This window comes from Entelurus aequoreus, linkage group LG24, assembly GCF_033978785.1.
Source record: "Entelurus aequoreus isolate RoL-2023_Sb linkage group LG24, RoL_Eaeq_v1.1, whole genome shotgun sequence".
NCBI lineage: Eukaryota > Metazoa > Chordata > Actinopteri > Syngnathiformes > Syngnathidae > Entelurus > Entelurus aequoreus.
In genome coordinates this window covers 37,638,665-37,664,543 of record NC_084754.1, presented here as the reverse complement: position 1 = coordinate 37,664,543, position 25,879 = coordinate 37,638,665, and the positions used below count along the sequence as shown (strand labels likewise).

At 41.5% G+C, this 25,879-nt stretch overlaps 2 protein-coding genes across 2 annotated transcripts in view; one reads left to right on the top strand and one right to left on the bottom strand.

Annotated features, from left to right (window-relative positions):
- irak4 (interleukin-1 receptor-associated kinase 4) overlaps nt 1-5,253 on the top strand; it is a 19,752-nt gene extending 14,499 nt beyond the window's left edge. The window contains exons 9-12 of the mRNA XM_062035735.1: nt 3,402-3,464; nt 3,545-3,709; nt 3,854-3,924; nt 4,383-5,253. Of these exons, the coding sequence (XP_061891719.1) occupies nt 3,402-3,464; nt 3,545-3,709; nt 3,854-3,910 (285 nt within the window). The 3' untranslated portion in view covers nt 3,911-3,924; nt 4,383-5,253. The remainder of the gene's footprint in view (nt 1-3,401; nt 3,465-3,544; nt 3,710-3,853; nt 3,925-4,382) is intronic.
- Nucleotides 4,705-25,879, bottom strand: LOC133641757 (twinfilin-1-like). Its single transcript, XM_062035736.1, has 9 exons — nt 25,759-25,879; nt 19,540-19,620; nt 19,248-19,426; nt 16,754-16,849; nt 16,569-16,673; nt 10,839-10,964; nt 10,385-10,535; nt 10,201-10,322; nt 4,705-5,842 (listed from the first exon to the last, which is right to left on the bottom strand). Exons 1-9 carry the CDS (start codon nt 25,781-25,783, stop codon nt 5,675-5,677), a joined length of 1,053 nt encoding a protein of 350 aa, XP_061891720.1. The 5' UTR covers nt 25,784-25,879; the 3' UTR covers nt 4,705-5,674.

Sequence of the window (25,879 nt, the reverse complement as noted above, 5' to 3'; positions counted from 1 at the left end):
ATGTTGTCCATGTTTCGCTGCCGTAGAGAAGAGTGCTGACGATGCAGGCGTTGTACACTGCCATCTTGGTAGGAGTTGTCAGCTTCCGGTTCTCCCAGACGCGGGTCGTGAGGCGCCCTAGGGTTGTGGCAGCTTTGCCAATACGTTTGTTGATCTCACCGTCGAGGGACAGATTGTCACTGATGGTGGATCCCAGGTATGTAAATTGGTGTACGACTTTGAGTTGGTACTCATCGATTGTGATGGCTGGTGGAGTGTCCACTTCCTGACTCAGCACATTGGTCTTTTTTAGGCTGATGGTAAGCCCGAAGTCTTTGCAGGCCTGGGAGAATCTGTCCATAAGGCACTGGAGTTCTTGTTCAGTGTGTGAAACGATGGCGGCATCATCAGCAAAAAGCATGTCCCGAATGATTGTCTCACGGACTTTGGTCCTTGCTTTAAGACGGGCTAGGTTGAAAAGTCGGCCGTCAGATCTGGTACGTAGATATACCCCTTCTGTTGCAGTCCCAAAAGCATGATTGATGAGCAGGGCAAAGAAGATGCCGAAAAGGGTAGGAGCAAGGACGCAACCTTGCTTGACTCCGCTCTTAATGTCAAATGGGTTGGATATGCTACCCTCATACTGGATGGTTGCCTTCATGTCGTCATGAAAAGATCTAATGAGGCTATGGAGCTTTGGAGGGCATCCGATCTTGGGTAGGATGCTGAAGAGCCCTTCTCTGCTAACCAGGTCGAAAGCCTTGGTCAGGTCAATGAAGGATATGTACAGGGGCTTCTGTTGTTCCCTGCATTTCTCCTGAAGTTGGCGTAGGGAGAATATCATGTCCACTGTAGAGCGCTTGGCGCGAAAGCCGCATTGAGATTCCGGGTAAATGCGCTCAGCAAGTTTTTGAAGGCGGACAAGCACAACACGGGCATAGAGTTTCCCTACGATATTCAGGAGGGAGATGCCCCTGTAATTGTTACAGTCGCTCCTGTCACCCTTATTTTTGTAAAGGGTGACAATCTTGGCATCTCTCATGTCTTGCGGCACGGCTCCCTCTTTCCAGCACTGGCAGAGGACATCATGCAAAGGCTGCAGGAGGGTGTCTTTACAGCGCTTGATGAGGTCTGGGGGGATGCCATCAGTACCAGGTGCTTTGCCAGTTGCTAAGCTGTCGATCGCTTTGTGAAGTTCAGCAAGTGTTGGTTCAGCATCTAATTCCTCAATGATGGGCAGCTGTTCAATGGCATCAAGGGCTGAGGCGACGACAGTGTTCTCTCTGGAATAGAGTTCTGAATAGTGCTCTACCCATCTGTCCATCTGCTTGCCCTTGTCAGTGATATATTCCCCACTGGTGGTCTTTAGGGTGGCTGTTTTGCTCTGTGTTGGACCCAGAGCAGTCTTGATGCCCTCGTACATCCCCCTGATGTTACCTGAGGTAGCTGCAGACTGGATGGATTCACTGAGTTGTTGCCAGTATTCATTGGCACAATGTCTTGCAGTCTGTTGCACTTTGCTTCTTGTAGTTCTCAGTGCTTGCAGGGACTTCTCATTTGGGGAGCGTTTGTATTCAGCGAGGGCAGCTCGCTTTGCTTCAATGACGGGGGTCATCTCACTGGACTTGGCAACAAACCAGTCGTTGTTTTTGAAGATCTTCCTCCCAAAAGTCGCAAGGGCTGTTTTCTGAATGGCCTCCCTGAGGTGGCCCCATTTCTCAGAGGCAGAGTAGTGCTGGTGTTCTTCAGATAGGATGTTGTTGAGAGACTTGGCAAACTCTTCTACTTTCTCTGGAAGATGCATGCTGGTGGAATCAATGCGGGGCTTGCCTTTCTGTTTGGAGTTGTGAAACATTTTTGGTTGTAGCCTGATCTTGCAACAGACAAGTGAATGGTCGGTGTCGCAGTCTGCGCTGTGGTAACTACGAGTAACGAGCACAAACTTGAGGCTGGCTTGTCGGATCAGGATCATGTCTAGCTGATGCCAATGCTTTGAGCGGGGATGGCGCCATGTCACTTTGTGCTGTGGTTTCGTCTGAAAGTAGGAGTTGGTGACGCAAAGGTTATGGTAGGAACAGAACTCCAGTAGCCGTTGCCCATTGTCATTGACCTTGCCAACTCCGAAGTGTCCAAGACAGGAAGGCCATGAGTCATGGTCAGCACCCACTCTCGCATTGAAGTCACCAAGGATGATGAGATGTTCCTTGGGGGGAATGTTCTTGATGACGTCATTCAAGTTGGCATAAAATGTATCCTTAACTTCTGCTGTAGACATTAGAGTGGGAGCATATGCGCAGACTAGGGTCACTGGGACATCAGAGGTGTGGAGGTGGAGTGTCATCAGGCGTTCGGATCCTTTGTCTCCTGGTTCAACCATCTTTAACAAGGTGTTCCTGACAGCGAATCCAACGCCATGCTCTCTGCGGTCTCCGGCACTCTTTCCTTGCCAGAAGAAGGTAAAGTCTTTCTCCCTGAGGGTTCCCGAGTCGGCTAGGCGGGTCTCTTGCAATGCAGCTATGTCTACCTGGAGTCTCAGTAGCTCATTGTTAATGACAGCCGTTTTTCTAGCATCACTGATGTCTTGGAGATCGTTTGAGTGTCCGGGTGTCATAGTTCGGACATTCCAGCTTCCCAGTTTTAGGACTGGGCACCTGTTTTTCATACTTTGTTTCTTGCTTGGTGTCCCTTGAATTAACTACATTAATAATAGGTCAACACAACTGTTCGCATATTAGTTTAGTGTCCCTTAGGGTTCTGTCTTAGGGCCCGTCTTGTTTTCATTCTGCATGTGTCTTCCCTTGTACTAACTACATAAATAATAGGTCAACAAGACTGTTTGCATTGTAGTTTGGTGTCCCTCAAGGTTCTATCTTAGGGCCCATCTTGTTTTCATTGTGCATGCTTCTTCCCTTGTACTAACTCCAGTACACTAATAATAGGTCAACAAGACTGTTTGCATTGTAGTTTGGTGTCCCCCAGGGTTCTATTTTAGGGCCCATCTTGTTTTCATTGTGCATGCTTCTTCCCTTGTCCTAACTACATTAATAATAGGTCAACAAGACTGTTTGCATTGTAGTTTGGTGTCCCTCAGGATTATATCTTAGGGCCCATATTGTTTTCATTGTGCATGCTTCTTCCCTTGTACTAACTATACATTAATAATAGGTCAACAAGACTGTTTGCATATTAGTTTAGTGTCCCTCAGGGTTCTATCTTAGGGCCCATCTTGTTTTCATTGGGCATGCTTCTTCCCTTGTACTAACTACAGTTCATTAATAATAGGTCAACAAGACTGTTTGCATTGTAGTTTGGCAACTTATTTTCATTAGAGCATGCTTCTTCCCTTCTACTAACTGTACATTAAAAGTCAGAAGCAAATGCATTCAGAATGAACAAGAATACTGTTAATGTGTCATCTTCAGGTGCTGTTAGAAATCCTGTCTGGACTTTCTCCAGCAGATGAAAACCGCGAGCCCCAGTTTTTGGTAAGACAGTCTTCTAGTCATTTGGGGTATTGGCCTAGGCGGACTAAAAATACGGTAACGCCCCTGCCCCTCTACGGCAGATGGACATGAGGTATGACATCGATGACGAAGACGAGGACCTCACCCTAGAGGCCTTTGTGGACAAGAGGATGAGTGACTGGGACTTGAGCCTGGCGGAGAGCGTCTACGTTTTGGCCAGCAGCTGTCTCCACGAGAGGAAGAACAGGCGGCCGCTCGTCTCGCAGGTACTAAAAAGGTGGCACTAGGCTGGGGTTTTTTTCTTTTTAGGGGGTTGATGTTTGTCAGCATAAAACAAAAGCTTTTTTATGAAATGGGCATTTTCTGTGTTATGAAGTGATGGCACACATACGCAGTGTCTTCATCAACAGGTGGTGTCTGAGCTGAAGGGAGTTGTCAAGACCCTTTCGCTGGAATCCTACGCTTAGGACTGAAACACAAGGTGAATAATTAGAGTACAGTGTGAATGTACAGCCTAAATGCAAATCATGCTTGTTGACCATGACTGACAATACCAATCATACAGTAAAAGTGCATTCTCATCAAATAAGTGCATTAAACATTTTCAATTTGAGTGTTAAAAAGCAGTATTGGCTCTATTTAGTGACATATACACATCACATCCATACATAATGCTCAAAATCATGTTTTTCCCGCCTCTGACACGTTGACACTATCTGTAATACAGATGACAATCATTAGTCATAAATGGATGAACTCAGCATCATTATTTGAAGGTATGTTTTCATTCAAAGTTTCAGTTTGGTGTCCCCCCAGGGGTCTGTTCGAGGGCCCACCTTGGTCTTACTGTGCACACTTCTATCCTTGTACTCCCTGGCCCAGCTGTGGTATTAAACATGAGCAAATACATTAACAATGTAACCTGGTGTCTGTCAACAGGTGGTGTCAGTCATTGGTCAAGACACACCTTGGACTGAAACTCAATCAGGATGTATACAGGTGGTGAAAAGTCCATTCATGTCAGCCATTCAGCTTCAACTGTGAAAATATGTGCCATGAACTCAGTACATGCAAAGTGAACTATGTCAAGCTTTTGTCGTTTTGATGATCATGGCTGACGGTTTTTGAAAACCTAAGATTTTCATAAGCTGTAAGTCAAAATGATATGGAAAGTCTTGAAATATATTGAGCTGCATGTTATGAGCCTGTGTCATATATTAGCACCTTATAAGTGTAAACATACCTAAGGGCAACTATTTTTGAGGTATGCCCTGTATATACAATTGCAAACTGGACTGACAAAGAACACAAGGAGTGCGACTCCATGTCCAGCTGATGTGCAATTTAAATATTTTATTTTCCTTAAAAAGAAAGATCTGTAAGAAAACAAATAAGACCAAACTTGTCTACTTCTAATGACACTGGATGATTACAAGATGAGGTGTCGTAGTCGTTAGCCTAATAATGGTGATCAGTAGACGAGTGTCTGTGGTGACATTTTGGATAAATTCCCTTTCCTACGCCTCTTATTTCTTTCTCTTATTCACACAGCTTCCTCTGCGGCAAATCATTTACATGAATGAAATATTTCTGGAAGCCCCGTGTTCAATTCCACTGTGATCCTCGACGACATCACCGCCAGAAAACAGACACACACACACACACACACAACTACAATATGTACATTTACAGCACTTGCATAGAAAAATATGTTTCTCAGCAGATGATTTTTTGTTTTTTTCACTCATGCTCTCAATGTAAACCACAGTTATATATATATAAAAAAATGCAATATAAAATGTAATTATGAGTGGGATAATTATCATCTCTGCTTTGGAGCACCAGGCTTGTGCGCACACACACACACACACACGCACACACACACACACACACACACACACACACGTTAAACACAGATTAAGTGATTTAAGGAATGCAAGTTAAGAATTTGGGCGACCTAAAAAAACACGTGGCGGGGTGTTATGACATATTAGGAATGATTGGCTGGGAATGATCTAACAGGAGAAAGCTAAACTGCTGAAATGTGCAGTTGCTCACGTGTCCTTGGCGTGCATAGCTGAATCTGGGGTTGAAAAAAAACCTGTTAGGGAATGCGAGGAGGTCGTCATCCTTTTTTTTTCTCTTTTAAAACGAGCAACATGGGTGCCTCCATCTCAGGATGTTCCAGTGTGGAACGTGCACAGCGTGTGGAGGTGCTGAGAGGTCTGTTCCTAATCGTCCTCCTGTCTGTCGGCGGGGGGTCGGGTGATGCGGCGGCCGCCCCGCTTCCCTTGCGGGCCTTTGGGCTTGGCGAAGGCCTGCTTGTGCGCATGCTGCTTGGGGTGCACCTCTTCATACATGAAGTCGCTGGTCAGTTCGTCGCCGTTGTCGATTTCCAACTAGTATCCAAAAAAAATCAATATTAACATTTTACTACTTTATCATTATTCAATATTTATTAAAAAACAGACAACGACAGAGGTGATCGGGACAAATCTAGAACGTTCAATGCTGATGATATTGACGACGTCATAGGTTTGTCAGTTTATACCAGGACAAGAGAGTTTACAGCAGGTTTATAAATATTACTGCTGTAAAGTTGATGTTTCCCCTCTCATGAGCATTTACAAAATCTAAATAAAACACTGTTATTAATATGACAGTTTGGGTCATATTTGTGTAGTTTTTCTTATAAAATATATATTTTTTGTATAAAGTTACTGCTTAATTTGTCTCAAGATTGTGACTTAATTTGCATGAAATTCAGACAAATTTTGGGGGGATTTTAAACATGACATTTTTTGACAATACATTCTTATAAAAGTTCTGTTTTTTGTTCTCACAAAATGACGTCATTCTTGTTCATTTCACTTTTTCCTGTGACAATCTATTAAAAAGGAACATGAATTATCATGAAATGTGTTCTAATGTTACAACTTTCCTCTGGGCTTTATGTATTAATACTTTCCATCTCAGAAAATGTTTTAGAAAATCAAAACCTTTTTTATGCAGAGTTATATTTTCAACCTTGTGAAATCACTGTCTGCTCTTTGAATATTACAACCCTTGTAAAACAGAAAAGAAATGTAAAATAAATATTTAATTTTTTTTAAATTAAATAAAATTACTACTTTTTATCATAAAATTACCAGCTTTTTCCCACCAATTTATATATTTTTTATCCTCAAAAAATCTCTGACAATCTTGTACTTTGTACAATTATGAGTGTATTTTATTTGTCTATTATTGTGATGTACGGTGCATCCGGAAAGTATTCACAGCTCTTTACGTTTTCCACATTTTGTTATGTTACAGCCGTATTCCAAAATGGAATACATTAATTTTTGCTTTCAAAATTCTACACACAATACCTCATAATGGCAATGTGACAGGTTTTTTTATTTTTATTTTGCAAATGTATTAAAACTAAAAAAATCACATGTACATTAGTATTCACCTTTGCTGAATACTTTGCTGATGCACCTTTGGCAGCCAGTACAGTCTCAAGTATTTTTGAATACCATGCCACAAGATTGGGCACTTTCACTCTTTGCAGCATCTCTCAAGCTCCATCAGGTTGGAATGGGAAGTGTCGGTGCCCAGCCATTTTCAGATCTCTCCAAAGATGTTTGATTGGATTCAAGCCTGGGCTCTGGCTGGGTCACTCAAGGACATTTACAGAGTTGTTCTGAAGCCATTCCTTTGATATCTTGGCTGTGAGCTTAGGGGCGTTATGCTGTTGAAAGATGAAATGTCGCCCTTCCCTCTATCCTGACTATCAATCAATCAATCAATGTTTATTTATATAGCCCTAAATCACAAGTGTCTCAAAGGGCTGTACAAGCCACAACGACATCCTCGGTACAGAGCCCACATACGGGCAAGGACTAGTCTCCCAGTTCCTACTGCTGAAAAGCATCCCCACACCATACTGCTGCTACCACCATGCTTCACTGTAGGGATGGTATTGGCCTGGTGAGCCGTGCCTAGTTTTTTCCATGACGCCTGGCATTCACACCAAAGATTTTAATCTCTTTGTCTATAAACAGACCAGAGAATTCTATTTGTCATGGTCAGAGTATTTCAGGTGCATTTTGGAAAACTTGTTACTAATAAAGGGCTTCAGTCTGTCCACTCTACCATACAGGTCTGATTGGTGGGTTGTCCTTCTGGAAAGTTCTCCTCTCTCCACAGAAGAATACTAAAGCTCTGACAGAGTAACCATGGGGTTCTCGGTCACCTCCCTGACCAGGGCCCTTTTCCCTCGATCGCTCAGTTTAGACGATCGACCAACTTGGGAAGAGACATGGTGGTTCCAAACTTCTTCCATTTACAGATGATGGAGGCCACTGTGCTCATTGGCACCTTCAAGGCAGCAGATATTTTTCTGTACCCTTCCTCAGATTTGTGCCTGAAAGACAATCCTGCCTCAGAGGTCTACAGACAATTCCTTGGACTTCATGCTTGGTTTGTGCTCTGCCATGCACTGTCAAGTGCGGTGCCTTATATATAGACAAGTGCGTGCCTTTCCAAATCATGTAACTTAATTAACCACAGGTTTACTCCAGTTAAGACGCAGGAACATCTCAAGAATGATCAGTTGAGACGGGATGCAGCTGATCTCACTTTTGAGCTTCAGGGCAAAGGCTGTGAATACTTGTGTACATGGGATTTCTTCCTTTATTTTTAATACATTTGCAAATTGTCCTTACGGGGTATTGTGTGGAGAATTTTGAGGCCTAAAATTAATTTAATCCATTTTGGAATAAGGCTGTAACATAAAATGTGGGAAAAGTGAAGTGCTGTGAATACTTTCCAGATGCACTGTGATTACAAAGTCTTTTTTTTTTTTTAGAAAACATGAATTTAATTTAATTTTTTTTCTCGTAAAAATTGCCATTTCATTGTACACTTGAATTTTTCTTTAACCTCTTAAGGCTCAAGCTGTTTGTTTACATGCTTTCTTTATTTCTCTTAGCTATTTGGGCTTCTGGACCCTAATTAGAATAAAAACTAAGAATCATCTTTTGATATGATGTACTTTAGTCCATAAGTACACAAACGTGTACCGTATTTTTCGGAGCTCTTTGACCACTCTGATGCGGCTCAGCTGCATACTTGCCGACCCCCCGATTTTCCCAGGAGACTTATGGATCTCAGTGTCTCTCCTAGACAACTCCCAGGGCAAATACAATCCTATTTTTACTCTAATTACTAAATTAAGGGCGTGCCCTAATTGCACTGCAGTAGTTGTCATCTATAGCATTTACAAACAGCGTGCCAGCCTGGCCACATGTTGTATGTAGCTTTTACTTGCACACGTAGGAGACAGCAAGGCATACTTACTCATCAGCCACACAGCTTACACTGACGGTAGCCGTATAAAAACAACTTTAACACTGTTACGTTACAAATATGCGCCACACTGTGAACCCACACCAAACAAGAATGAAAAACACATTTCTGGAGAACATCCCACCGTAACACAACATAAACACAACACAACCAATACCCAGAATCCCATGCAGCCCTAACTCTTCCGGTCTAGATTATACACTCCCGCTACCACCAAACCCCCCCACACATCAACCCCCCCCTCCGTGTGTCGGTTGAGCGGAAGAGTTAGTGCTGCATGGGATTCTGGGTATTTGTTGTGTTGTCTTTATGTTGTGTTACAGTGCAGATGTTCTCCAGAAATGTGTTTGTCATTCTTTTTGGGTGTGGGTTCAAAGTGTGGCGCATATTTGTAACGTAACAGTGTTAAAGTTGTTTTATACCGTCAGTGTAAGCTGTGTGGCTGCTGAGCTAGTACGCCTTGCTGTCACTTACTTGAGCAAGCTGAAGCTGCATTCTACATGTGGACGAGCAGGTACACTGTATGGGCAGGCTGTAGAGGGCGCTAAAAGCAGTGCCATCACGCCCTGATATTCGTGAGTCTCCCGGAAATAGTGAGAGGGTTGGCAAGTATGACGCTATCCAGCGCCATTCATTCAAAACTTGCGGGCCGCACTAACATCAAATTTCCATATTAAAGTGCGTGTGTCCTAGACCCCTGGTTAACATAGCACAAAGCAATTTAAGTTTTGTATGCAGTGTTTTTCATTTTAAATTTTAAATTTTTTTTGGTGGCTCCCATTATTTTCTTTAATTTGTGAAACTTGCCAAAATGGCTCTTTGAGTGGTAAAGGTTGCCGACCCCTGAACTATAACATATAGAACATGCTATACGTTTACCAAACAATCTGTCACTCCAAATCGCTAAATCCCATGAAATCTTATACGTCTAGTCTCTTACGTGAATGGGCTAAATAATATTATTTGATATTTTACGGTAATGTGTTAATAATTTCACACATAAGTCGCTCCTGAGTATAAGTCACACCCCCGGCCAAACTATGAAAAAAACTGCGACTGAAAGTCCGAAAAATACGGTACTTCATGTTTAGTGACATGCTAATTCTTATTTTTACACTTTTTTTCCCAAATTCCATTGTATGTTATACTCTTCTGACACCACCAGACGGCAGTATAAATGTCCACATAAGCGGCCATAAGACCCCAATTCAGTAGTGTACACAATTTTGGAAATAAGAGCTAAAAGGTGCTGTCCACGCATGTGGCCACTAAGCCTTTAATTGTAAAATGACGACTTTCTTTAAGGTTTTTTGATAATAAAAGTACAAAATTGTGCTTGTAAAGTTTTTGGTTCCTGACTGGTTAAGATTGTGTTTTCTTGTTCACGTGTGGACAAAATCACCTTTTTTTCGATTTCCATCTTCAGCTGGTTTTCCACCATGTCAACAAGAGGGTTTTTGCAGCTGGAGTAGAGCATCCTCTCTCGGATGCTGCACTTGTAGCCCGGCATGGAATAAATGAAGACTGCAAAGAGGAAGATCAACAAAATGAGAGCAGATAAGATGGAGGAAGTACAGGCTACTCACCCGTGGACTCCAGGAAGTCTCCCTCGTGGGAGTGTTTGTAGAGGAAGAAGTGGTAGCGTGCGCAGTCTTTGGGGATCCTGGACGGCAGGTCCCTCAGCTCGGTTTGCTCGGTGCTGCACAAGCGGATCAGCTCCTGTTCCGCGTCCACTTGCTGTTTAAGAAGGAAAGCAAAAACCACCTTGGTACTTCATGAACATGCACAGGTACACTTTGACCCCAGAACAGAGGATGACCATTTCCTACGGGACAAATGGGGTTATAATTCAAGTAAAGCACAATGTGGTCTTTGTCCTGAGCACGGATATCGTGCGGTGACACTTTGAACCCCTCACAAAGGCCTTTTAGGCCACATGAACAAGGCTTTGTGTCAGACTTTGACAAAAGACATGATGGATTCTTCTTTGTTCTGACAAAGTCACCTGCCCTCCCTCTCTCTCTCCTTCCTGTCACTCACCAGCTGTACGTAGTTGATTTGCCTCTCCCTGAAACGCTCCAATGCTGCCATTGCATCTTTATGAATGGGAAAGGCCACGCCCTGAAGGGTCTGCTGCTTGGAGTCCACACTAATGTCCGTCTGCACCTGAACGCACCACACAGACATAAATGACATTAGTATTAAAACAAAACGTCCGTTGTGTCCTTGGGCAAGACACTTCACCCTTTGCCTCTGATGGCTGCTGGTTAGCGCCTTGCATGGCAGCTCCCGCCATCAGTGTGTGAATGTGTGTGTGAATGGGTAAATGTGGAAATAGTGTCAAAGCGCTTTGAGTACCTTGAAGGTAGAAAAGCGCTATACAAGTAAAACCCATTTATCATTTATTTATTATAACGCATTATAGCAAGTAGGGATGTCCGATAATATCGGACTGCCGATATTATCGGCCGATAAATGCTTTAAAATGTAATATAGGAAATTATCGGTATCGGTTTCAATATTATCGGTATCGGTTTCAAAAAGTAACATTTATGACTTTTTAAAACGCCGCTGTGTACACGGACGTAGGGAGAAGTACAGAGCGCCAATAAACCTTAAAGGCACTGCCTTTGCGTGCCGGCCCAGTCACATAATATCTATGGCTTTTCACACACACAAGTGGATGCAAGGCATACTTGGTCAACAGCCATACAGGTCACACTGAGGGTGACCGAATAAACAACTTTAACACTGTTACAAATATGCGCCACACTGTGAATCCACACCAAACAAGAATGACAAATACATTTCGGGAGAACATCCACAACGTAACACAACAGAACAAATACCCAGAACCCCTTGCAGCACTAACTCTTCCGGGACGCTACAATGTACACCCCCCCACCCCACCCCCATCTCAACCTCCTCATGGTCTCTCAGAGAGAGCATATTCCAAATTCCAAGCTGCTGTTTTGAGGCATGTTAAAAAAAAAAATCACTTTGTGACTTCAATAATAAATAGGGCAGTGCCATGTTGGCACTTTTTTCCATAATTTGAGTTGAAGTTGTTCTCTTATTTTGGAAAACCTTGTTACATTGTTTAATGCATCCAGCAGGGCATCACAACAAAATTAAGCATAATAATGTCTTAATTTCACGACCGTATATATTGGTATCGGTTGATATCGGAATCGGTAATTAAGAGTTGGGCAATATCGGAATATCGGATATCTGCAAAAAAGCCATTATCGGACATCTCTAATCGAGACGGATGGTTCATGCCGAAAGTCATTCAGATTGTAGCGCATGGAAACACATCCTCCGAAATTTGGGTTAGAATTATCCTTACTGCGCATGTCTTTGATGTCAGCTATACTTTAGTGGTGGAGCAGGACTATATTTATGGTCTCGGAATAAAGAAATTGTCTTGCTGCTGTTTCCCCCATTCAACATGTACATAAGTAGTGTTATATACTGTTGTTTGTTGCTTTAAAACGAGACCAGCAAACACAAAAGTATGGTTTGTAAAGTCATGTGTCCATGTAACAATAAAAGGGATCTAGTTGTCGTCTTAACGAGCTGTTTTATTCACGATATTACATCTACTCCAAGTGCTAACTGCTAGCCTCAAACACACACACAATGTTGAAGCATGAATATGCGCCGCAACCCGCACATAATCACAACATAAAAAGCACAGAACAGCTCCATTTCAAAAGAGAGGTAAAACAAAAGTAGTGAACAGAAGGAAAAATGATAAATAAATACAGTGATATTGTTGAAAAAGCAGAAATGCACACAGCTATGTTTGTTTACAGTGGAAGTCACTGCTTATTCAGCACCTGCAATGAGTGACCTTGTCCAAAAGATGGCACCATAGCACAAATAAAACACCTCTCCGTTATGTTAGATTCTACGCATGTCAAAGTAAAGTATTCCGATTTAAGGTGTGATGCATGAAAATGATGATTAGATACTTTTTTTCAGGGTCCATGTACACAGGAACATTCTAATCCGAATGATGATGAGATTAAATAAATGTTGTCCATGTGCACGTGGCTTATATGCCTTTAAGTAAGCACGTTTCACATCAGTTTTGTTCAGTTAAAATCTCAATTGTTAAAAGTTTGTACAAGTTTTCAAAAATGCGATGCAAATTTTTGTTAGCCTGTTAATGGGGACCGACTGTTGTTAGCATAAAGCTGGTGGGATAAGAGATAACTTTTATCCTGTGTTGTTGATTTAATATGACTCCTACATGTATGTACACTTTGTGTGTGTATTCATGTACTTTCCTTTGTGTGCTTACTTTTACAGTAACTTTGTTGTGAAGACTATGATTTAACAACCTCAGGTTATAAGCTTGTATCATCTGTAATTAAAAGGAATGTTTACTTTTCTGCCAGACTATTCCAATGTTCAGGGAGGACAGAATGATGTAAGTGTACAAAATACAGCATGTGTTGCATTGCAATAACAAAATAGACAGCAAAAATAGAGCAAAATGATGAATGTTGATACTAATATAGGACATTTGTATTTAAACATGTGTAGCATGTTTTTTTTTTTTTTTTTAAAGTACTTGATTTTTACACAAATTATGTTGACATCATTTTGATACCTTACAGGCTGCCATTAATAGATTGCCCTTCTGTGAGAACCACTGTAAAATATAGTAAATATCAAAACTAGGGATGTCCGATAATGGCTTTTTGCCGATATCCAATATTCCGATATTGTCCAACTCTTAATTACCGATACCAATACTGATATCAACCGATACAGATAATCAATCAATCAATCAATGTTTATTTATATAGCCCTAAATCACAAGTGTCTCAAAGGGCTGCACAAGCCACAACGACATCCTCGGTACAGAGCCCACATACGGGCAAGGAAAAACTCACCCCAGTGGGACGTCAATGTGAATGACTATGAGAAACCTTGGAGAGGACCTCATATGTGGGTAACCCCCCCACCCCCTCTAGGGGAGACCGAAAGCAATGGATGTCGAGTGGGTCTGACATAATATTGTGAAAATCCAGTCCACAGTGGATCCAACACATCAGCGAAAGTCCAGTCCGTAGTGGGACCAGCAGGAAACCATCCCGAGCGGAGACAGGTCAGCAGCGTAGAGATATAATTAAAAAAAACGATACCGATAATTTCCGATATTATATTTTAAAGCATTTATTGGCCGATTAATCAAAACACCAGATTAAGTTGCAGCTGAAAATGGAAACAAATATTTTGTTCACATGGGGAATAGCATTTTTTTTTATTGTACATTTTCCTTCAACAGCTCTTTTAATGTTACCAATATTCCGTGTTGGTCACAACAACAAACAGTGGCAAGATGATGAAAAAGCATTGACGCGAACGTGTTTCGTGTCGCTAATTAGAAGCAAATGCGAACATCTTTCAGGTCCTGATGAGACCAGCTCGCATATTAAACAAGGCTGCAGGTCTTTCATCCATCTGCTGAATATTTTAAAGCTTCTTCTTCATTACCGTCTAGGAGCCTCACTTCCTGTTTGCCTAGTTGCATTTAAGTGATCGAATGCACTTTGCACGGGAGAGGTAGCGCGCGTCTAAACGTGACCATATATGGTGAAAAGACAAAATGATGCAACATTAGTGTTGTGTACAGTTCCTTGTCACGTGACCCACATGTGCACACGGCGCTCTCTCACTGCACAAGTATGAGCTCCACCGCTGCTTTCAAACGACAAATGGGCGTGACCCACATGAGCCCAAGAGACGCCGCAATCCCGATGAGTCAGCATGTTTTGCATCGAGTTGATACTGCCGGGCAAGCACACGCATACTGCTGCTGACCTTGAGTTGTTTTGGAAGGAGGCAGCTCTCGCTTTCTTTTTGACACACACACACACACACACACACACAAACACACCGACCCGCACACACTGCAGATGAGACAATAGGGAACAGTGTGTGGCGCTAAACATAGTCCACAAGAATGGGTGTGGCCTATGTACTTAAGGGCTGAGGGCTCACAACACATGCTGGCAAAACCAAACCTCGAATAAAAGCCAGTTGTATGAAGTGAAGTGTGAAGTGAATTATATTTATATAGCGCTTTTCTCTAGTGACTCAAAGCGCTTTTACATAGTGAAACCCAATATCTAAGTTACATTTACACCAGTGCAGGTGGCACTGGGAGCAGGTAGGTAAAGTGTCTTGCCCAAGGACACAACAGCAGTGACTGGGATGGCGGAAGCGGGGATCGAACCTGGAACCCTCAAGTTGCTGGCACCGCCACTCTACCAACCGAGCTATACTGCCCTGCGTATCATTAAATGATGCCTGTACATTCTTGTAACAAAGAAACTAAGGACCTCCACTCCATTCACTTTCTGTCTGTCAGTGTTGTAAACAATACTGCAATATTTACAGCAAAGTAGGGCTGGGCGATACATCGATATACTCGATATATCGCGGGTTTGTCTCTGTGCGATATAGAAAATGACTATATCGTGATATTCGAGTATACATTCTCACGCAGTTGCTTTTAGCTGCAGGCATTACACTACAGGCTCTTCTCACTCTTTCTAGTCTCTCCTTCTCACAGAGACTTAAACAAGCGCACCTTCTTACATACGTCACATATGTATACGCCCTCGCGGAGCAGAGAGGTAGCAGCATGGGTAACGTTAGCTGTGGTGCGAGTGGTAATACGAGAGAAAGAAGGTGCGAATCTGGTAACAAATGAAGGAAGAATTAATTCCCAAGAAAAACAGCACGGGGTCCATCGTCTGGCGTTGGTTTGGCTTCAAGTGGGAAGATGTCGAACAGACCACCGTAATTTGTCAAGTGTGGGGCAAAAGCGTTGCTACGAAAAGTAGCATGACTGCTAATATGTAGCATCATTTGAAAAGTCACCTGCTAGAGAATGAAGAGTGCTTACTCCGCATGTCAACATCTCCGTTCGGTGCCACACCAACAAAATGCTGAGGCAACCATTTCCACATCAACACCGTATGAAAAAAATAGTCCACAACATAAGGAGATAACGTCTGCCGGAACCTACTACATAGCGAAAGACGTACACTATTTGATTTCCTATTATGCAGCTCATTTTTATTTGGCAGGTATTGAAATATATTGTGTGACATCATGCACAAAAGTGCACTTTATTTGTTTTAAACTATTGTAGTGGCGTTCTCTACAAAAAGTGCACTTTAATTTAGTGTTGTTTTGAGATGTCATCTTAGTGACATCATGTATAGCTTGCTTTAGAATGTCTCTGACAATCTTGCACTTTCTGTTTTTTGAAATGACATGAATGTTTGTGCCACTGCTTAATAACTGTTTAATAAATACACTTTTGGTCAATTGACTTAGTTGTGATTTCCCTCTCTGCATGAAAGTTTAAATTGAGCATATATTAATGCAGTATGAAGAAGAATGTTTTAATGTAGAATCATCATACTGCTGTGATTATATGCATCAAGTGTTCATTCAAGGTTAAGGCAAAATATCACAATATATATGGTGTATCGTGACATGGCCTAAAAATATCGAGATATTAAAAAAAGGCCATATCGCCCAGCCCTACAGCAAAGTTTATTATCATTTTCTTCTGTGGTAAATTTGTTTCTCCAGCAGCCCATTTAGCCAGCTGGCCAAATAGCAACTACAATGCTTCCAAACAGTAACAGACATTTGATTAATTAAATCCAGCTTTCTTGATGACCAATTTAGGATATATACATTTCAAACTGGCCATCATGAGTGACAAGTGTGTACCTCTTGTAGTTTAATCTGTCTCAGCTCCTCCTCAGCAGCAGTGAAGGGCAGCGGTGCCGCCTCTGAGGTCAGATATTTCCTATATCCACTCAGGCTCAGGTCGTCCTGGAGGACAAAGTATTGATTACTAGAGTGAGCGGAGGTACAACTTCACCCATTGGTAGCTGATCAGAGTCGGAACTAACCTTTGTGGTGCCAAACATCTCATCCCTGATGTGGCCGCCCCCGAACTCCTTCTTCAGTGTGGCTCTGGTAGCGGCAAATAACATTTTGTTTCTCACCTGTAAAATTTTTAAGAAACAAATATTTTAGATTTTTTGCTATAATGCAAAATTGCTGTTTACTTTTATCTATGGGTCATTATTTAACCTTACTTTAATAGTACACAGTCAAAATACTGTAACATACTGTACAACCTTTAACTGTACAGTTATCATTTAAAAGTAACAACGGTCATTACATTGTAAAAACAATTTAGCCACTTCCTTACTGCCATTTGCCACTTATTTGAAAATCACAGAATGTTAATCGAATAAAAGAAAATAGAGCAAACTTATTCCAGCTTGACAATACTTTGGACAGACATTTACCGGTACAAATCAATTGAGAAGACATAAATACAATACTTATTAAATACAATGCTATGGAAAAAGAATACCAAGCATGTAGAAAAGCAACAGTATCAATAATAAAAATACCAATAATTGTTGTTTAATGTTTTAATCCAAAAATGCATTCTTTAAAAGAATAAATAAAGATATTTTATAATCGATTCCAAAAATCAAGAAGCGATTTAAAAACAGAATAAATTGAATGAAAAAAATGCGATGTCAATCTTTTTTTAGCACACCTTCTGCTAAATGATACTTTGGCTACTTCTTAAGAGTTTTTTGCAGCTTTTTTACAATATGTTTCTAGTTTTGCTAACTCAGTATGAGTTCAAAGAAAGCAATAGCCAAGCAATGTGTGCTTTGAAACATTCAGGAAGTATCCACAGCGTTGTTGACACTGTTCCCACTCAATGGCCTTCAACATGGAAAGTGGATTTTACTTTAATGTTTTACTTTTTATTCTTAATCATGGTAGGAACCTGGCCGGTAAAGTTAAAGAGTTTTGTGAATTCAAACTGTGGGTGCACCACAGGGCTAGTGACAGTGTGTGTGTGTGTGTGTGTGTGTGTGGGGTGGGGTGGGGGGGCGGGGGGTGGGGGGGCGTCGCTGCAATGAAGACAGTTCTGTTTTGGCTTTGTTATTAAATAGAAAGTTGGTATAAAAAAAATAAATAAAAAAATAAAAAATTAAAAAATTAAAAAAAAATAGAAAGTTGGTCCATCAACCTTGTTTGCATTTTATATAGTGTTCAAAGTGGACAAACTTCCACTAAAATATAGACTTTTGTCGATCTTGGAGCCCATTATTCATGTTTACATTGTTTCTTATGAAGAAATGTTATACAATATACAAACTATTTTATTTGCAAACCGTGTTAAAGATACAATTAAATTTGTAAATCAGGGTTCCACTGTAGTGTATATTACCGTATTTTTCGGACTATAAGTCACAGTTTTATTCATAGTTTGGCCGGGGGTGCGACTTATACTCAGGAGCGACTTATATGTGAAATTATTAACACATTACCGTAAAATATCAATTCATATTATTTAGCTCATTCACGTAAGAGACTAGACGTATAAGATTTGATGGGATTTAGCGATTAGGAGTGACAAATTGTTTGGTAAACGTATAGCATGTTCTATATGTTATAGTTATTTGAATGACTCTTACCATAATATGTTACGTTAACATACCAGGCACGTTCTCAGTTGGTTATTTATGCGTCATAAAACGTACACTTATTCAGCCTGTTGTTCACTATTCTTTATTTATTTATAAATTGCCTTTCAAATGTCTATTCTTGGTGTTGGGCTTTATCAAATAAATTTCCCCAAAAAAATGCGACATATACTCCAGTGCGACTTATATGTTTTTTTCCTTCTTTATTATGCATTTTCGGCCGGTGCGACTTATGCTCCGGAGCGACTTATACTCCGAAAAATACAGTAATTTAAATTTGGACCACCACAAAAAGATTTGGTACTACCTGTTAAGAATTCACAATGTTTATATACATTTAGTGACAAATCTTACTTTGAAACCATTTTTTACTTTAAAAGACCCGCTTCCTCTTCCGTTTTTTTCTTCACGTTCCGATCGGTCACTTTTGATTGATGCAAAAGTCCTCACCCTGCTTCCCTTTTTTGACACGCTTCATCTGCAGCAAAACGGACCCATTCAGACATTCATTCCAGCCTTGAGGTGCAAGTTATGAAATAGTTTGGCAAGTTCCAGACAAGCCTGAGCGTGTAATAATTTTTTTTAGTTTTTGAGAAAAAAGGCAAAACATGTTCAACTCTGCCTCGTCAATCAGAGCGCACTTTCAACGTAATGTCCTCGTAACATTCCTTTGTCCAAAGAAACAACATTTGTCTATTCATGCATTTATTGCGCTGAAACCGGTTCTTCAGCTTCCACTCGAGCAAAATAACAGTATCACTGAATCAGGTGGGAAATATGTTCCCAGGAGGTGTGGAAACAATTGAAGGATTGAGGTGGATGAGCCCGCCCAGAAGACAGGAAAATAAAAAGAAAGACAAAGACCATGAAGAAGAAGTCTGCTTACAGTAGACCGGTCAGGAGTCCAGGCAAGGAAGACCCACTCAAAGCCTTGGTTGTTTCTGGAGTCCAGCCTGTAGAGGATGTAGCAGGGCATGGAGTCCTCCAGGAGGGGCAGCACTAAAGAGTCATACTCCTGGTCCCACGTCTTGGACGCCTTCCTGGCGGTGGCCAAAGTCAGCTGCTCTGGAAACGCAACAGCCGTATGAGTCAAACACAAACGTACTGGTTTGACATCTTGACTGAAGTTTTATTGTAACCTAGCGCTGTCATCAACATCTTTATTTATTTACATTTACCTTCCTCGATGATGATCTTCAAGGCGCGGTATTCGTCTCCACTCTTGGCACTGACGAAAATGTCTTTTACATCATTGCCCGCTGGGGAATAAAACATGTCAGGATCCTTGCATTTTAAAACAGGCAATCATTTATACTGCAAAAGTTTGAGAATTAACTATCAAACTCCTAAAAAAAACATGACATCCTTGTTGGTTTTTCAATTAGGTGCACATTCCGCTTCAACAAATAAGCACGGCACCTAAGAGAGATTACCCCCCCCCTCAGCAAAGACCATAATAATGTGGTGTCATGACCGAACTTGACTATGACTAAGCTACATGCTTCTATAGTAGGGCTGGGCGATATATGGAATATACTGGATATATCGCGGGTTTGTCTCTGTGCGATATAGAAAATGACAATATCGTGAGTATTCGAGTATACTGTACGTTCTCACGCAGTTGTTTTTAGCTGCGGGCATTACACTACAGCCGTTTCTTACTCTTTCTTGTCTCTCCTTCTCACAGAGAGATAAAACAAGCGCATCTTTTTACACACGTCGCGCCTGCAACGTCATACGCTCTCGCCGAGCAGGGAGATAGTAGAGAGGAATGTACCATAGGTAAAGTTATCTGTGGCAGCTAACTTCTGTGGCAAGTGCAAGCGGAGCGGTGCGAGTGGTAATACGAGAGAGAGATGGTGCGAATCTGGTAACAAATGGAGGGAAAAGATCTAATTCCCAAGAAAAACAGCACAGGGTCCATCATCTGGAGGTGGTTTGGCTTCAAGCGGGAAGATGTTGAACAGACAACAGTAGTATGTCAGGTATGCGGCAAAAGCGTTGCTACAAAAATTAGCAGCACTACTAGCATCATTTGAAAAGTCACCCGCTAGAGAATGAAGAGTGCTTGAAACTCCGCATGTCAACACCAACAAAATGCCCAAGCAACCTGCACATCAACACCATTTCCACATCAACACCGTATGAAAAACATAGTCAACAACAGAAGGAGATAACGTCTGCAGGAACCTACCACATAGCGAAGGACGTACACTATTTGATTTCCTATTATGCAGCTAATTTTCATTTGACAGTTATTGAAATATCTTGTGTGACATCATGCACAAAAGTGCACTTTATTTGTTTTAAACTATTGTAGTGGCCTTCTGCACAAAAAGTGCACTTTAATTTCGTGTTTTGATATGTCATCTTAGTGACATCATGCACAAAAGTGCACTCATAGCTTGTTTTAAAAAGTCTCTGACAATCTTGCACTTTCAGTTTTGGAAATGACATGAATGTTTGTGCCACTGCTTAATAACTGTTTAATAAATACAGTTTTGGTAAATTGACTTAGTTGTGATTTCCCTCTCTGCATGAAAGTATAAAATGAGCATATATTAATGCAGTATGAACAAGAATGTTTTAATGTAGACACATAGAATCATCATACTGCTGTGATTATATGCATCAAGTGTTCATTCAAGGCTAAGGCAAAATATCGACATATATATTGTGTATCGTGACATGGCCTAAAAATATTGAGATATTAATAAAAGACCATATCGCCCAGCCCTATTCTATAGTCTCCTTATTGCGTCAACAATAAAATAGGGTGAGCCCGTTGACTTCACTGATGTTGTGGTAAAGGTCACTCACAACGGGTGGCTGGTGCCCGGTCATCGATGTCCAAAGTGTACAATAAAAGCTAAAAAAAATACAAAACATTTCTGCTGCGCGGGGGGGGTGTGGTGAGGAGGGGTTCATTTGCCTCTCAAAACGAGCTGTTTAAAGTAGCAGTAGAGTGGAAAAGCAAGTTCCCTCTATATTGAAGCTATTATCATATATCTGATTTATGACACCTAAAGACTTCCAAAATGTGCGAATAAATAGATGTGATCCAAATAGTATCAATCTCAGAGATTCCCAAGCCATTTTGAGAGTTAATGAGGAAGCCAGTCACGTGATCGCGTGACGTAGAGGTAGGGACCGCAGATCCTTTCCCCATCAACAACAATGCTAATCAAGCAGACTTTGTGAGAGCCAACAATTATTACCTATGGAAAAATTTTGATCAATAACCTTCAATTGTTAATCCTGAATATAAGGAGGGTGAGCTACAAGTTTTAGAAGCTCTGCTAAACAAATCCAGCTTTAGTGAAACACTATAGCATCATGAAACAAGAAATACAAACTACAAACATAATAAAACGATATCTTAACGTACAATGTCTTCTCTTACTTCGATGACGACTGAAAGGATGTCCATATCTTCCCTTTTAGATGAACAATTAATCATGATCGGTTGTGTGTCTTTGTCTCCATCCCTGAGTATGAATTGAATGTCACAGATGAACAATTTCTAGATTTATGGCTAAATCCTTTTATAATCCGGATGAGAGGCATGATTCATAATCTAGAATAATTTTGACTAGCCGAGACGCGATGATATGGCAGCAGCAGGACATGGCTGCCGGCAGAGGAGCATGTTCAGCAGCGCACACACACAGAGTACTTACAAGCAGACACAGTGTGTAGACAGAAAAGGGAGAACGGACGCATTTTGGCTTAAAAACTAAAGATAAAGGTGAAGTTATAACACTGAAACGCCCTCAGGAAGAGGTGCTTTAAGACATGGCTAGCTAGTTCGCGGCTAAAGTCCAGCCGCAGTCGGCAGTGTTTTAGCTACTTCTAAATCACTAATCCTGGTCTCCATGGCGACAAATAAAGTGAGTTTCTTACAAGTATCATTATCGCTGCAGGACAAGGAATAGCGAAACATGCTTCACTACACACCGTAGCTCACCGGTGTCAAAATGTAAACAAACGCCATTGGTGGATCTGCAACTAACATCCACTGTAATGATACCAAGTACAGGAGCGTATCTAGTCGATACTACTATCAGAATCAGAATTACTTTAATAATCCCGAGGGGAAATTAAGATTTTCAGCACAATCCCATTCAAGAGCAGACAAACATTACAGGGAGTCAGAACAGGACCGCTGACGGGTCTCCCAACTTCCTGCGCCCCTTACAAAAAAGGTGAGAAACTATGATGACATCGATATTTTTTAGCATCACAAAATCTTTTTTTTAAAAATTTGTATTATGTTTATAAACTCAGGAAATACATCCCTGGACACATGAGGACTTTAACTATGACCGATGTATGATCCTGTAACTACTTGGTATCGCATTGTTACCTAAATTTGTGGTATCCTCCAAAACTAATTTAAAGCATCCAAACAACAGAAGAATAAGTGATTATTACATTTTAACAAAAGTGTTGATAGAACATGTTAAAGGAGAAAGTAAGCAGAAAAACAACAAGTAGATTAATAATTCATTTTGTGGCACGGTTGGTAGAGTGGCTGTGCCAGCAACCTGAGGGTTCCTGGTTCGATCCCCACCTTCTACCAACCTCGTCACTTCTGTCGTGTCCTTGAGCAAGACACTTCACCCTTGCTCCTGATAGGTCGTGGTTAGGGCCTTGCATGGCAGCTCCCGCCATCAGTGTGTGAATGTGCGTGTGAATGGGTGAATGTGGAAATAGTGTCAAAGCGCTTTGAGTGCCTTGCAGGTAGAAAAGCGCTATACAAGTATAACCCATTTATTTTCTACCACCTGTCCTTAATCTTGACAAAATAATAGAAGGAAAAATGACACAATATGTTACTGCATATGTCAGCAGACTAATTAGGAGCCTTTGTTTGTTTACTTACTACTAAAAGACATGTCCTGGGCATGATGTTAAAGTGCATCCGGCAGTGGAGGCTCCTCTATGGGGTCTTGGGGCACAGGAGGTTAACCCCTTTCCTACTGTTACCCCAGGTGGTCCTTGGCAAAGGCCTAGTACCTGACTGCCCCCTAGCCAGGGATACGGTGAAGACCTCAACGGCGGAGCAGGCGGAAGACGGTAGATTTAAGAACTACCACAACGGCTGCGATGGCGGAAGAAGGCTGCAGCAGAAAAGGGTCCCCAGTCGTCTTGGACTCCATGCCACTGGACCCTGACCCGATTCTGTCAAAGGTCGTGTGGTGACTGTCTGTGCACCAGTCTCCCCACGCTAAACTAAGTCACGCACAGGCATCCTCCATAAAGGGAGACAACCCTACCAGGAGGATCGTCATCATACTTGCCAACCCTCCCGATTTTACTGGGAGACTCCCAAATTTCAGTGTCCCTCCCGAAAATCTCCCGGGGCAACCATTCTCTCGAATTTCTCCCGATTTTCACCCGGACAACAATATTGAGGGCGTGCCGTGATGGCACTGCCTTTAGCGTCCTCTACAACCTGCCGTCGCGTCCGCTTTTTCACCGTACAAACAGCGTGCCGACCCAGTCACATCTTGTATGCGACCTCTGCAGACACACGTAAGTGACTGCAAGACATACTTGGTCAACAGCCATACAGGTCACACTCAGGGTGGACGTATAAACAACTTTAACACTGTTACAAATATGCGCCACACTGTGAACCCACACCAAACAAGAATGACAAACACATTTTGGGAGAACATCCGCACCGTAACACAACATAAACACAACAGAACAAATACCCAGAATCCCTTGCAGCCCTAACTCTTCCGGGCAACAATATACACCCCCGCTACCACCAAACCCCATCTACCTCACCCCACCCATCACCCAAATTCGGAGGTCTCAAGGTTGGCAAGTATGATCGTCATACTCGTTTCGAGTGACCGCCGATGATGATGACTAAAAGACAAGTTGTCTAGTATGTTCACTATTTTCTTTAAGGACAAAATTGCAATAAGAAACAACACACGGCATGCTAGCAGCGAACGGGCTACGATAGACTGACCATACGTCCTCTTTTCACCGGACATGTCCTCTTTTGCGGATCTGTCAGGGCGGAGTTTCTTAAATGCCTCAAATGTCCGGCATTTTGAGTTAGGGTTGCGTGTGGTTTCAATGTACGTTCAGGGTTAAGAAGGGGTTAAAAACAAAACAAATTGTGCGCACAGCAGCATTGGTGAGGGAGGGGCAGAGAAAGAGAGAGCGAGAGAGTTATGATAAACGCGCATGCGTCGCCAGGCTCTGCTTTTTATCCATAGATTTATCAGATTAAATTTTTTATTATCTATAGCAAGGGTGTCAAAAGTGTGCCCCGGAGGCCATTTGCAGCCCACAGCTAATGTTTTAAAGGCCCACGGCACATTCTCAAAATTCTATTTAAATAAACAAAAACATAACAAAAGTGAAATAAAAAAGCTAAAGGTTAAATGTAATTTACAAAAAGTTGCAATGTTGACTAATAAAACAAAGCTGTTTTTTTTCTTTCAAACTGTCAGTGCTCAAAACATAATATTGAATAAAAATCAATGTTATTATGAATTATTGACCTATCCAAGGTTCCTATTACTTCACATCAAATATTCCACTAAGAAAACTATTTTTGGTGGAAGTTTTTGCAAATTTGGTAAATGAATAACCAAAAAATGTATATTTTGTTGTTTTCTTACTGTACCGACAATTAACCGAACCGTGACCTCTAAACCGAGGTACGTACCGAACCGAAATTTTTGTGTACCGTTATACCCCTATCTTTTGATATGATGTACTTAGTCCATAAGTAACAAACATGTACTTCATGTTTAGTGACATGCTAATTCTTATTTTTACACTTTTTTTTTTCAAATTCCATTGTATGTTATACTCTTCTGACACCACCAGATGGCAGCATAAGTGTCCACATAAGCGGCCATAAGACCCCAATTCAGTAGTGTACACAATTTTGGAAATAAGAGCTAACTAAGCCTTTTTCATGTACCCTAAGATTTTTTTGGTCAAATAAAGCCAATAATGCAATATTTATTTAGAAAAGTATCGAAATACATGTTGGTACCGGTACCAACACTGCTAGCAGCTTAGTGATGATCAAGTGGCTGTAGGAACAGGCCAGTCAGTCAGAGGTAGCGTTTTTTTAATTAAGGCGTCACCCGTTCACTCAGCAGGATAATCTGACATTGTGTGACTACACCGAGGTATTTGAATGGATTTCAACACATATTCCGTGTAAAAAAAACAAAAACTAACAGATGTCTCTCACAAAGAGTCTGCCGACAAACATCAAGCTAGCTAAGGCTAGCTCGGAGCGATTGGGAAACTTGACGCGGGCGTTTTTTATTTCTTCACATTCAGTCACGGGTTGAAAACAATTCGTCACATTAAGAAAAAGTCTGAGTCGTCAAAATGTGGTTGGAATGTACCTTGAATGCCCGTCTGGTGTGACATGGTGACCGTCTCTCGTCTGACGAAATGCTCCAGCAGCTGATCAGGCGACAAGAAAAAAGCAGGAAGTGAATGGCATCCATAAGCCACGCCTCCCTG

Coding starts and splice junctions, on each gene's coding strand:
- LOC133641757 (XM_062035736.1), bottom strand. CDS start 25,783: ATGTCACACCAGACGGGCATTCAAG. Junction 16,674..16,753: donor AGATGTTTGGCACCACAAAG/GTTAGTTCCGAC, acceptor TTTGTCCTCCAG/GACGACCTGAGCCTGAGTGG. Junction 5,843..10,200: donor AGATGGAAATCGAAAAAAAG/GTGATTTTGTCC, acceptor TTTGGATACTAG/TTGGAAATCGACAACGGCGA.